The sequence below is a fragment of the Eublepharis macularius genome, chromosome 13 (assembly GCF_028583425.1).
Source record: "Eublepharis macularius isolate TG4126 chromosome 13, MPM_Emac_v1.0, whole genome shotgun sequence".
In the NCBI taxonomy this organism is placed as follows: domain Eukaryota; kingdom Metazoa; phylum Chordata; class Lepidosauria; order Squamata; family Eublepharidae; genus Eublepharis; species Eublepharis macularius.
In genome coordinates, this window is record NC_072802.1 from 45459805 (window position 1) to 45473015 (window position 13211).

The 13211-nt window shown below is 45.7% G+C and overlaps 1 protein-coding gene across 2 annotated transcripts in view; it reads right to left on the minus strand.

Annotated features, from left to right (window-relative positions):
• Positions 1-5781: 5781 nt before the first annotated feature.
• Positions 5782-13211, minus strand: part of LOC129341276 (gamma-aminobutyric acid receptor subunit beta-4) — a 79497-nt gene continuing 72067 nt past the window's right edge. Inside the window, exons 7-9 of one of the 2 annotated variants that reach the window (XM_054996394.1) lie at positions 11517-11669; positions 8464-8720; positions 5782-6159 (exon numbers count right to left, since the gene is read on the minus strand). In XM_054996394.1, the coding sequence (XP_054852369.1) occupies positions 5782-6159; positions 8464-8720; positions 11517-11669 (788 nt within the window). The remainder of the gene's footprint in view (positions 6160-8463; positions 8721-11516; positions 11670-13211) is intronic. The other variant, XM_054996395.1, reaches the window with a different exon arrangement.

The following is a 13211-nucleotide window of genomic DNA, read 5'->3' on the forward strand; positions in this document are numbered from 1 at the left end:
TTTGGAAAAGTTGGATTTTGAATGAGGGCATGTGCAAGGCCACACTGCCTCAGCAGTTGCAGACTGAATTTTTAACACATATAAGCATATCAACCCACCATTCTATGATCCATGTCGCTTTTGTGCCATTTCAAGGTTTTCTTATAAAAGGTTTGATCAGCGGACAAAATTTTTCTGCATCAGGCCTGGCTTCCAGGTAGAGTTCCCAGTCTCCAGATGGTGGCTGGAGATTTTCCAGAATTATAATGGATCTCCAGGTGATAGAGGTTAGTTCCCTTGGCTGCTTTAGAAAGTGGACTCTATTGCATCATATCCTGCTGAGCTTCCAACCTCTCCAGACTCCACCCCCAAAATCTCCAGGAATTTCCCAACCAGGTTCTGGCACCCCTGCTCCCAGGCCTTACACAGCCCCTCTACTCAGCCACTGTTCTGTTGGAAAAGCAGCTTCCTCTGAAGACCTTTTAGTTTGAACCCGTGCGACCCTTTGCCTCAAGAAGACCCTTGGCTCACGTCATCTGCGAATGTTCTTCTCAGTCACTTTACAATCCTCTTCCCAAGTCAGGCCCCTTGCCCTGCTATAGGTGGGAGGCTCTTTTTAGCACATTGCATATTTGATATGAGAAGAACACAACTGCATTGTTGCAACTAAGATAATCAACTTCTTTTTTAAAAAATCTACCATTGTAGGAGGATACCTGTGCATGCCTGGGAAACACACACAGAATGCAGTGGAGGGATCAAATAGCATGGCAAAGAGATGAAACAAAACATGATGCTGCTGGTGTGAGCGCAGCCTCAGCATGAGACTTGTACCTCGCATGCTCCCTGCACGCTTGCACACAAGAAAAAAAGCTCACGTTGCACAATGGCTTCAACAAAACAGACTGGCTGAATTGCTCCTGAGTTGAAAGGGGAAAAAGGGTCCGGAGGGACTTTCCTCTAAGCAGGCTCTTTCAAGGCTCCTTGGGATTACAGAGGGAGCTTAGGTGGAGGCACACCAACAACACACCTCAAGAGCAGAGCTGGGGCTGTTTTTCAATGACCCCTCTCCTGCCACTTTTCTTGCAAGTAGCCTTCACCAGCTCCCTCCTTCCTCCACACACAGAGGACCATCACACTGAGTCAGTGAATCTGTTTCATGTTTGCTGCAATGACGGGATTGTGCCACTTTGGAAGATTACAGGCTTCCCCTTTCCCTTTAGAACTTGCCAGTCCCGTTTCACATGGGGGCAGGAATGGGACAGTTGGGGGCTGGCATGTCAAAACAAGCTTCTTCCCCATGATTCAGCTCTATTTGTGCCCACCCATTGGGGGCATATTCTCCTCTGGGTAGATTGGAGAGGAGCAGCAGCCAAAGGGGGAGGGAAGCATTATGGGCATCTGCCCTCTGCTTCTGTCACTTTTCTCCCCAAACTGCAGCTCAAACACCTTCTAGCGAAACTGTCTTTCTGCAAAGTGACAACTGGACCATGCCAGCTATTCATTCCACCTTTCTCCTGAATTCACAGAATCACACTTATTTGGCTTAAAATAAGACATTATTAAACTGAAAAACGAAACCCAAGCAAATGCTATATACAGCCCCTTCTGCCCACCCCCTCCTTTCCCCACCCCACAGCCTCCCATTCTTTGTCCCCACAGATTGGCTCCCTGGCCAACCCCATATCCTTAGCCATGACTCACCCTTTGCCTGGGTAGCATGGACTCTTGGTGCAGAGTGTGGCCACCCACTTTGGGGCTCTTGCTGGCAACTAGGATGCACATTATCATCCCTTTTGGAGCTGCCACAGAGCCCTAATCATATCCCTCCCCCCCACCCTCAGTCAGAATGCCTCTGGAATCTATACAAACCGAGGGGCTGCTTGAAGACTCCCTAGCCGACCCTCCCACAATCCCCTCCCCTCCCCCTTTTGAATTGCATTCTAGACTGCTTGCTCTCCCCTCTAGTCCAAGAGGCTGGTTCCATCCCACCCCAAAGATTCTCTCACCTCCCCTGATTAGCTGGTACCATAAGCTTTATTTTCCCAGAACTTCTCTGCTAAACTGGCTGGAGCTCTCAACATTGATCACTTCCCTTGCTATAGAGTACCAAGCCATATCCCAAACAGTTCAGCTTTTGGGATCTTGGAGATCATCACAGCAGGGTAGAGGAAACACTGAGCCATGGCCCCACTTAAATGTGCCAGTTTGCCCATATTAGGAACTCTCGAGATGGATGTCCATTAAGACACTACTCTTAGTTCCATAGATTGCAAACTTTTCCTGTATTAGGGACAGGACCGAAGCTTTGAATCAAAAGCAAAGAATGTCTTTCACCTCCAAGAGCGCCCTTTTCTCCGTTCACATTGCATTTGATCAGCACGTTCATTTTCCATCATTCTTCCTCCATAGAGGAAGGAGTGGTGTGTGGAGGGGAAGGGGGTTGGTAGGATGACAGTCCCCAGTTCAGAAAAGTCCCTGAGTGACGGCCCTATGCCAGCAGCAGGAAATGAAGCATACATGTTGGTTGCGCTGTCCTGAGATTGTCCTCCTTCCCCCCATCTCACAAAAATGAATTTTGATGACTTCACATTGCTCCTCCAGCTAGTCCATGGTGATCAAAATGAGCAGCTGGCTGAGTGATCCCGGTCGTCACCCTATTTTCTCTTGCATGTAGTTACTCTTTTCTTCCTTATGGCTGCCCCAGCAACCCACATGGCAGCAACCCACACTTCGCACAGGCTGCAGAGCATAGGATCGGCCCAAATGGTGTTAAAATCCTGACTCTGGTGAAGGTAAGGGCAGCCAGGAAGGACATTGAGCAGCAATTGAGACTTGTCAGCCTGCAGCTGATGGAGAAGATGCCGGTCAAACTCTTGCTGAGGAGGCAAAGCCTCATGCGGGAAGCCCTGGCTGCTTCTGAATTGTCAGGAGGATTTCCAAGCAAGTCCTTGACGGAAGGATAGAATAGTAGAAATAGGGCTATTTTTGGTACAGGAGGTGACTAGGTGGAACCGCAGTCAATGAAAGACGCTAGTGATAGTGACAGATGCACAAAAAGCAGGAGTTGCAAGGGACGGCCATGGTCGTGCAGCCAAACCCTTTGACCAAACAGTGAGAAGTTTGTTGTTACTATGGGGCAGAAACGAAATGACGATGGCCTCCACCCCACTGCCCACCCCAGTTTGGCTCATGTCCTTTCCTGGGTTGAATGTGCAAAGGCTCCTGGGTGTGGCAGATGAGGCATGAATGGAGCAAATAGAGAGAGAGTTCCTGCATTTGCACATCTGAAGGAAATGTGCATGCATGAGACAAAGAGACCTGTGGACACTATTACAGACCCCAAATGGGCTTCACTATCATGGATCGATTTAGGATTTTCTGGTACAAAACAGGATCTAATGACCCGCCTGTATATGCAGAGAACTATTTCGTTTTTTTCCACACTCTCACCCAGAAGTGTCAGTTTTTCACATGCTCAAACTCAGCTAAAGACATACATGTGCGCCCACAGCATGTAGCTGTAACTTGCGGCGCTGATGTGTTGCCACTATGTCCAGTTGATGAGCACATACTCAAAGCTGGAGCTGACCAGATAACATTGGGCGGAGCATTAAAAGCTGCCTATGGAGGGGGTGGTCTCAGAGAGATAGAGAGGAATTCCTCTTTCCTGGCCAAGGTGGAGTAGTAGCTGAAGTGTCTGAGTAAGACAGGGAGATCCAGGTTCAAATCCCCACTCTGCCACAAAGTGCACTGGGTGACTTTGGACCAGTCATTCTCTCTCAGCCTAACCCACCTCACAGAGTTGTTGTAAGGATACAATGGGGAAGAGAGGACTATGTATGCCACCCTGAGAAGAAGGGCAGAATTTTTTAAAAAACGCACTCAGTAGATAGTGCACATCAAGTTGTAGGATTCTTTGAAACCTTGCGACACAGTACAAGCACAGGGGTAAAAACAAAGCTTGCGTTTATCTCAAGCATGGCATTTGCATCTGCTTGGTGGGATGTCCCTTGGCTTTTTGAGATGCTCCCAGTTAGAGTCATCTGGCACCAAGAATGGAGCAGGGGACGAGGAGGATGCTGGAAACTTGAAAAGGGTGATTCTGGAGCAAGGCAAAGTGTGTGAGGAGACAGCAGTAGAGAATAGCAACAGAAGTCCTCGGTGATGCCTACAAAAAAGTGGGCGAATCTTGTGCATGTCTGAGTTTGTTCTCTCATGGCATTGACCTCATGCCACGACAAGGGGAAATGCTGAAGCCAAAGTTTCCAAGGTGCTTAATGGAGTTCCTCATCGTGACTTGGTAGCTCTACGATCCAAGACTCAGGACAAGCAGGTGAGGATTCTCCCGAGCCCTGCCAAGGTGTGCGGGCCACTTCGGCATCCTTACAGACCTGTGCAAGTTTCCTGCATGCTACACCAGACTTCAGGCACTCCCTGGTCATCCCAACAAAAGCTGAGGTGGCAAGAGCTATTGCTTGCAGCATGCCAGTTCAGGTCATGAAGGAAATTATGGTTCTATTGAAGGATTAGGAATTAGAGCCCCCCCTCCCCCTCCTGCAAAAAAAAATGGTTCTTTTTTGCCACAGATAGGTTAGAAGGATCTCCCATAGCTTTCTCTGGCTGACCATGAAACAAGCCGATGCCAGAAGCTGGTCTGCAGAAAGATGAAGTGGAAAAAATTTCCCTTTCAGTGCCCCAGTCATGAAGTTGTCCTGCAGCTGCAGAAGAGAACTCCACAATACCACCATTTCCCTCCCATCTGGGGACACCATGTTAGGAAAACAGCAGGTGTCACCTTTGTCACTTTCATTCTGATCTGCTGCATTTAGCTGCCTGAGCCTACCTGAGGCTAGGAATCACCCTACGTTCCTGGGAATCACAGAACATCTATGAAGCTCCCCACATTCCAATGGTGCCTCACCAGTACCTTCTTTCTACAAAAGACATTACAACTCCGCCCCCCCCCCCAATGCCGGGAAATGAGTTTATACGCATGCGCACACATGTGCACACGCACAAACAGATGCTTGTACATTCACACCAGAAACAAAACAAAAGCTCCCACACACCTGAAAAGGGGGAAAAGCAGCTTATAAATGTGCCTTTGATTCTGATGTGGGCCTGTCCTCCCTGCCCCCTCCCCTTTCTTCCCCCTCCCTGGTGTAATGGGTTGCAACATAAATATTTCCTTTTTGAGAAAGAGTCTCATAAACTTTGGAGACAGAGAAGAAGAAAAGCAGTTCATGCGCTATGAGAAAGCAATTCCTTCTTTCAAATGAAATATAAATGGGGGGGGGAGGAAGAGGAGGAAAGAAAAAGAAAAAATGATCTCCAGAACAAGGAAGCGAGAGTTTGGCAAGCCAGTGAAGCTTAATGGCTGTGCATCTGGGCACCTTCCAACGTTAACACACTCAACGCCACCCTATTGACTGAGTCAGCTGCAACAATGGGGGGGTTGCTTTGTTCTTTAGGAGAAAGGTGTTTTTCCCCCAAGTGGTGAAGTTCATCAAGCAAGGAACGCAAAACCAAACAAGAGAAAGATGTCCCTTTTCATCCCTGAAACCAGCCCCTCCCCCCCTCCACATGCCCCTGTTTCCACCACACACAGGCTGTGTGTCAAATGTGCTGAAAAGGAGAAGAGATCTAGGAGAAACTTAAAACCAAAGGCAGGGAGGGGAGGGTGAGAATTAAGCATTGGTCATAAGTAAGAGAAAAACCCAAACCCCAAAGACTGCAGCACTCCTGTGGTGTTGTCATAGTTTGAGTGTCTTTCCCTATTTCTTGTGAAGCCTGCAGGCATCAATTGACATAGTACAACCAGTAAACCAGGTTGAAGAATCCAAAGGTGATTGGGAAAATGATCCGTGACCACTTGTCAATGGTGCTGACATCTGCCAGGTCCGGAATTTTGAGCTTCAGCTTTGAAGACCGCCGGCGGAGTCGGCAGTTAGCACGATTGCGGGCAGCAGTATGGTGGGACAGCGGGACATGACGGTCTAAGGTGGGGTGGTGTCCAAAGCCATCTCGGGAGGCCACCTGCTTGCGGAACTGGATTCCTGATCCCTCAAAGGACATGACAGAGTTTCGGGAGTCTCCCACGGTACTCATCATGTCCGTAGCCAGTAACTCATTGTTCATTTCTAGAGTGCTGAGAAGGATGTTGCCATACGGGTCAACCTGTAAAAGATGAGAAACATTGGGCAGAGTGAACATCCAATCTGTTGTTGGAAACTGGGCCAATTCTACAATTGATAGCTTTGCTTTGGCAGCCTCTGCTCAAGGGTTTGTTCGGAGCAGGAATTTAAGGGGACAGTTCCATAGCATTTTCATTCAGGGGGAAGGGGGTCACAGACTGCACTAAGAGATATTGCCACTTTCAACCAGATCTCAGCAATATGTATTTAACTTATAGTGAACTGAGGCTATCATGTTTTGTCCACATTATGAGAAGACAAGACTCTCCAGAAAAGACAATAATCTAGGAAAAGAGGAAGACCCAACATGAGATGGTTTGACTCAATAAAGGAAGCCACACAGTCTTCAGTTTGTAAGACCTGAGCAAGACTGCTAATGATAGGACATTTTGAGGCCATTTATTTATAGGGTGGCCATAAGTCAAAAGTGACTTGATGGCACAGATACAATTGCAGTCCTAATTTTAGATTTCATAAAATGCAATAATGACCAAACTCTGTTTTTTAAAATCCAAAATTATACTAAATCCAGAAACAAACAAATGTAATGTGAGTGTGTTGGGGGGTGGGTGGGGGAACTAATTGGACAAAATGACTGGTGTTTGCATCTCATTGCTAACTTGTATTTTTTTTACTTCCATCAAATATTTATAACAAAATGAAAATTCATTTTGAAAGGTGGCCTATTCTGTTTTTTTTTACTTTAAAAATCTACTTTTTTATTTTTAAAAAATTTACTTCTCTTAATTTTTTTGAGACTGGTAAAATAATTTAGAAAGATGCCTTAACAAACAGGAAACATTATGACAAGAAGAGAAAATAGAAAACTCTATTGAAATGATACTTTGGTACGTTGAATGAAACCCTGGTTATTTGGCTTGTCCAAATCTCCCACCTCCTTCTGCCAGGTGGCCAGGACTAGAAAACAAAATGGAGCAGTATTCTAGAGCAGAGTTATGTTTCTTTTGCATCGTTTGTTTCCATTGCATCATTTGGGTTACCAGCTCCATCTTGGGAAATTCCTAGAGATTTTGGGGAGATGCTTGGGGAGAGCAGAGTCTGGGGAAGAGAGGAAGCTCAACAGGGTATAATGCTATAGAGTTCACCCTCCAAACTTGCCCATTTCCTTCAGGGAAACTGATCTTTGTAGTCTGGAGGTCAGTTGTAATTCTGGGAGAATTCCAGGATGCACCTGGAGGTAGACAACCTTACATTTGGCTTACAGGGATTCTTCCATGGAGGCGGGAGAGAAAGCGCCTGCTTATTAAGAATCCTTTTTGGTCCCCACTCTTAGTTCCATGGGACAGGACCCACCCAATGTATCTGTCAGAGCCTGAAGTGCTTGGCTTTAAGAATAGGGATTAGGGAACTTTGACATGTCACATTTGGCATAAGATTCTTGAAAGAACTGTGTATGGACCAGAAGGCATGGCTGGATGGGTTCAGCTCCCCGTTTCATCACAAACACACTGAAACAGGACCCAACAACATGTTCACACTGGTTCTGGGTCTTGCCTACCAAATATGTGCTTGGAATTCCCTGTTGAAACTTAATTTTCAAGCATGCAGAAGTACAGTTTGGGTTGAGACCATAGCTCACAAGGAGAGAAAGCGTAAGCCTCCTGCCCCCACTCCTCTCACAGTTTTTCCTGACTAGGAATGGCCTCATAAAGCAGCTATTTTCCTACTGAAGAAACTTATGTATATATAATAAACTCCATTTGTACTGATGGGCTGAAGGTAAATTTTACCTACGGGACAAATCGCTGCTCCCCAGGCAATGTTTCAGGTGAGGAAAACGGCACAAGGGGGAAGGCTTAAGCCCTCTCTCCCTGCATGCCCCTGTGTCCTTGTGTGCCTGATATAGCATTCCTGTGTGCCTGACATAGGACACAGGGTATACGCAGATATGTACTTAGGCCTGTTGTGGCCTGGGGCAAGCAGTGCTGTGTACACTTTTCTGTAAAATGCAAACAGTGGAGGCATTTGCTTCCGGGTGGCTCCTTAGCAAGCAGCTGCATGCCCCAGTTTTTGTTCAACATCAGTGAACATGAAAGGTACATCTGCAATACCACAAGTGGAAAAGCAACTGGGGGACATGGCCATTGAGGAAAGGTTAAACACACATCCCTACACATACACTCCTCCACTCTGAACCTCCAAAGACTGCTTTGAGGCTAGAAACCTGAATGGGCTGGAACTTCCTTGCATATCCTGTTGTTGTTTGCGCGTGTGCACACGCACACCCTAGATGCTGCTGTGAGAGTGTAAAGGGAGACAGACAAACCTGCTCTCTCACCCGCTTCTCCTCATATCGGTGCCTCTCGTTATTTGCTTTATTGATGCGCTCGCTCTGCTTCTTCTGCTGCTGAGGGCCTCGCCCAAAGAAAATGTAGTTGACGAAGGCGTACTCCAGGAGCGCCAGGAACACAAACACGAAGCAGCCCATGAGATAGACGTCAATGGCTTTGACATAGGGGATCTTGGGGAGGGTCTCTCGCAAGTGGGTGTTGATGGTGGTCATGGTGAGCACGGTGGTGACCCCTGCAAACACAGAAGGGCATGCGCTGGTCCTCAGCAAGGGCTCTGCACTGAGGGAATGCTCCACGTGCTTCGTAGCAGAGCCAAGAGTGGCTGCAGTCACTTTGCAAGCGCTTTCAACAGTGGTCCATGCCAAAAAGATGGGAGGAAGTTGCTATTCATATTAATTTGGTATTAGAACATCCATTGATTTTTGAGGGTATTTACATACTTTTAAACTACCTGCCTGTAACATGGAACCTAACCAATGGTCAAGGAAAATGGACTCTCCATAATAAAAATAAAAAAGTGATCAATGCCTGACATCTGTCTATATAGCGGGTATAAGACAGCAGTGAAAATGGACAGAGGTCATTTGCAGCAGAGCTTAGCTGATGCCTGGCATGAAATATCACTGAATTTTAAAAATCCAAACATTTCAAAGTCCAAATTAAAAATTTAAATCCTAAGTCTTTTTTAAAAGACTAATCATGATGTGTCATCAAAACAACTGATCTCAGTTTTTAAATCAGACATGTAAACCCCTTCACTAAGAACAGTTGCTAATCTTCTATGTGGAAAAAATTAACTTCCCTGAAAAGTCCTACAAGTGGTATGCCAAATGCAGGATTACCTAGATATCTCAAAATTGCCCTTTAGGCAAACTCCAGAGGCAATGCCAAGATGGTGAAAATACTCCTGAGATAAATTTCATGAATGCTGACAAAATCCCTGTAGGCAAAATTCAGTGGCAACTCAACAACATGCAGAAGTGCCTCCTGCTAGAAAATCCTAGAGGGGGACCTATGTGAGGCTGCTGCAGCCAAAATAACAAAGAGTCTTGTAGCATCTTGAAGACTAACGAGTTTGTTGTGGCAGAAGCTTTGGTGGACCACAGTCCACTTCCTCAGATGCACATGATGACACATCTTAAAAATGGGCTTTGGTTCACAAAAGCTGATGTCACAATTAATTCATTAGGCTTCAAAGTGCCACAAGACTGTTGCTGTCATCTGCATTTGATCATCAGGAGAGAAAGCAGGCGGAGCAATTGCTTGATGCAGGTCAAAATAAACAGCACATGTTGCCTTGACTCTCTTGTGATTGCGGGGGCAACAATTAAATAGGCTGCACGCTTGCTCAGGAGGCAAATTATTCTCTGCCTTGACCTCTCTGGTAAGCATTTGTTCAAGCTGCATTCCCAGTGTTTGGCACCAAGGTTAAAAGGCTGGATAGAAATCACAAGAGACCCATGCTTGGATCCAGCAATGTATAAGTGGAAATGGACCTGGTGCAGTTCTACTTGCAGAAGATCTTACATAGCACCTAACGCTTTCCCTCCTATATTTTATAGTGCCCAGGAATTGCTTGTGCATGCAGGAAAATGACCCTGGATACTCTTGTGTCAAATTTAGAGCAAGGAGCTGGTGTACATGTGTTTTTCCCACACTTCTGCTTGTGCAAGACCCCTTGCACAAGTGGAAATCATCTAGCAGATCCAAGCCTGGCTTCAAATTCTGGCACAAGTAAGAAGTTGTGAACATGAAGTCTCAGGCCACTGGATAATTCCCTCCCTTGTTTGCACCATCTGTGCTAGGAGGCAACATCAGGGGAAGTCCTTAGCCTCCAAGCCTTTTTATGAATGGCCCTCCACAGCAACAGGAGTGGCCACTGTGTAAAATAGGATGCCAGACTGGATGGACCACTGGTTTGATCCAGCAGGGCTCTTCTTATGTACTCCTACCTGAAAGAAACGTTTTACAAACAAAGCACAAGTGATAGCTGAGCACAAAGCAGGCTAATCTGTCTTCTGTTTTGAGCCCTGAGCTTCTTGGTGTTTCATGTGAAATGCCACCTTCATCGTCTGCGTGGGGTGGAGAGCTTGTTCTGCATGAATGGCTGTATCAAACATTCTGTGTGGGCCTCAAGTTTTTAACGTGGCTGCTTTGTATATTACCATATTTTGCATAGTATTTACATGAACCTGGGCCAGTTGGTGGTGGGTGAGCTGCTCGTCTACAGTGCTCTTGTTTGGAAATTGTTCCTTCCAAGTGTGAAATCCTTTTGTCAGTCTTCAGGAACTGAAAACAGCCTCTTGGTAGCTGAATCCTTGTTCAAGGAGCTCTCTCTGGTTTTTCTTAAAAGCTCGAGTCTGCTCTGAACAGAAAATGGCCCGTCTCCAGTTTACACGCCATTTTCAACCCATTGTAATGTGTTCTTATAAAAAGGGAGCCTGACAAATACATAGAGGGAAAGAGGCCTATCAAAGGCCACGACGGCAGAAGTGTACCAACCAAGCTGCTTTCCACTGAGTTGGATTACAGGTCTGCCTCTTCTGATTGGTAGGCGTTTTGTAGGATCTTGGATAAAAAGGGTCTTTCCCAGCATTGGCTACCTGAGGTGCTACTCAGTGGAGATGACAGGAATTGAACCAAGGAGCTTTCAGCATGCTAAGCATGTGCTCTCCCATAAGCCCTTCCCTAAAGGTGAATTTTGTTTGATTCCACATTTCTCCATTCTAAGACTCAAACTACCTCTGAATACACATTGCTGGGAGTCAACCGTGGGGAAAGGCCTCCATGCCCTGTTTGTGGCCTTGCTGGGGGGCAACTCATTGGCCACGGTAGGAAAGGGGATGCTGGGGACTTTGCTGGTCTGATCCAGCAAGGATCTTCCTGTGCTCTTCTTATGAAAGGAGATACTTGAGGGACTCCAGAAGTGACAAATGAGCCACATTTCAGGGGTCCAAACTGTCTTTTTACTCCCTCCCTCCCCAAGCTGGTAAAGCCTAGGAAAGTAGCTTGGGGACAAAAGACATACCAAGGGCCACCCGGGCAGCAGAGGCATCATAGTTGATCCAAAAGGAAACCCAGGAGAGGATGGTGATGAGAATAGAAGGCATGTAAGTCTGCAGGATGAAGTAGCCGATGTTTCTCTTGATCCGGAAACTCAGGGATAATCGAAGGTAGGAGCCTGTCAGAGAGAAGATAGGGACAGCTTTAGGAAATGGGCAAAAAAAAAAATCATTTTTTCCCCTCTGTGGTGGGATCTCTCAATTTCAGCTCTACCTGCACAAAGCACATCATTAGGAGGACCAGCTATCCATCTTAGGGAACAGGTGCATTTCCCCCCTAAACCTGGCATATTTCCTTCCAAATTGTTCACTGATGGGAGAAGCCAGGAAGGAAGAATTCACATTGGCCTCAAATTCCAGCTTGTTGCCCACAGTTAATATTCAATTACTGATCCTACACTGGAGATCAATAAGATTTTCAGGGTATAAGCTTTTGAGAGTCAAAGATCCCTTCTTCAAATACCTGAAGAACCTGAAATAGTATTGGAAGTATCTGAAGAAGGGCACTTTGACTCTTGAAAGCTTATTCCCTGGAAATCTTGTTGGTCTCTAATATGCCATTGGACTCAAATCTCACTATTCTACTGCAGACCAACAGCTACCTACCTGAAACTGGCCCTACATTGGATACACAGAAAATAATGAATGACATAAAAATAGAACTTAGAAAGGCTTTACTGAATTGATAGACTCTGTGATATTTATGGTATAGAGACAAAGAGAATGAAGAATGGAAGATATGAAAGCAGGATAGGTGAGGGAGCTCCAAATAGTTCAATAAAGAATGAGTAGTAAATGCCACAAGTAAATAACATGATGTAATTTGCACAAGTAAATGCAAAGGCATAACAAAAAAGAGGGAAAGGACACAGACATTCAAAAATAAAATGACAGTAGACTTTAAGAATAACACAGCAAGTGAATCTAAGAGCAATAGCAACCCCAAACCATAAAAGATCACAACACAGTGAGCCATTGAGTTTGCCAGAGCTCTTTGCTGGCTGAATGTCAAGCAAAAGTGTACTGGGCATGATGGAAAGCTGGTGACTCCAGGGTGCAGAGGGAGAAAGAAAGAATATTCCCACTGTTGCTGCTACCAGGCATTGTCAATGAGGCACCCAAGGAGCAGTCAGGCTTCCTCTACATAGAGGAGGAGGGCTTGATTTGCTTGTTTAAACCAAGCAAATACATGAAACCACTTCTCTGCAACAGGACTCTTTTGTTGAAATCAAAAGGTGCAGCAATGCCATTTGGTCATTCCAGCCCCAGCAAGGGTCCACTCTGCTGAGGATTTTTTCTGTGGCTACTCCCATGTTGTTTGTTTGTTTGTTTTATATAACACCTTTCTCTTCAATGGGTATCCAAAATGGCTTACATCATTCTCCTCTTCTCCATTTTATTCTCCATGGAATAGCCTTCTGAAGGAAGTTAGAAAAATCTATGTCTCTCTTGCAGTTTCAGACAGATTGTACAACAGAACTCTTTAGAAGAGCTGTGGCTTCTCAAGACGATTGCTCTGTGGGTACTTTGAAAGACAGCAATCTCAGTGGAATTTTATTTTTAAAGCCTTTGCTATCTGAATTCTGTTGTTTTTAAAATTATGGTATTGGGGGCTGTTTTATTGATGCTGGTTCCAGGAGACAAGTGGGCTTCTGTATATT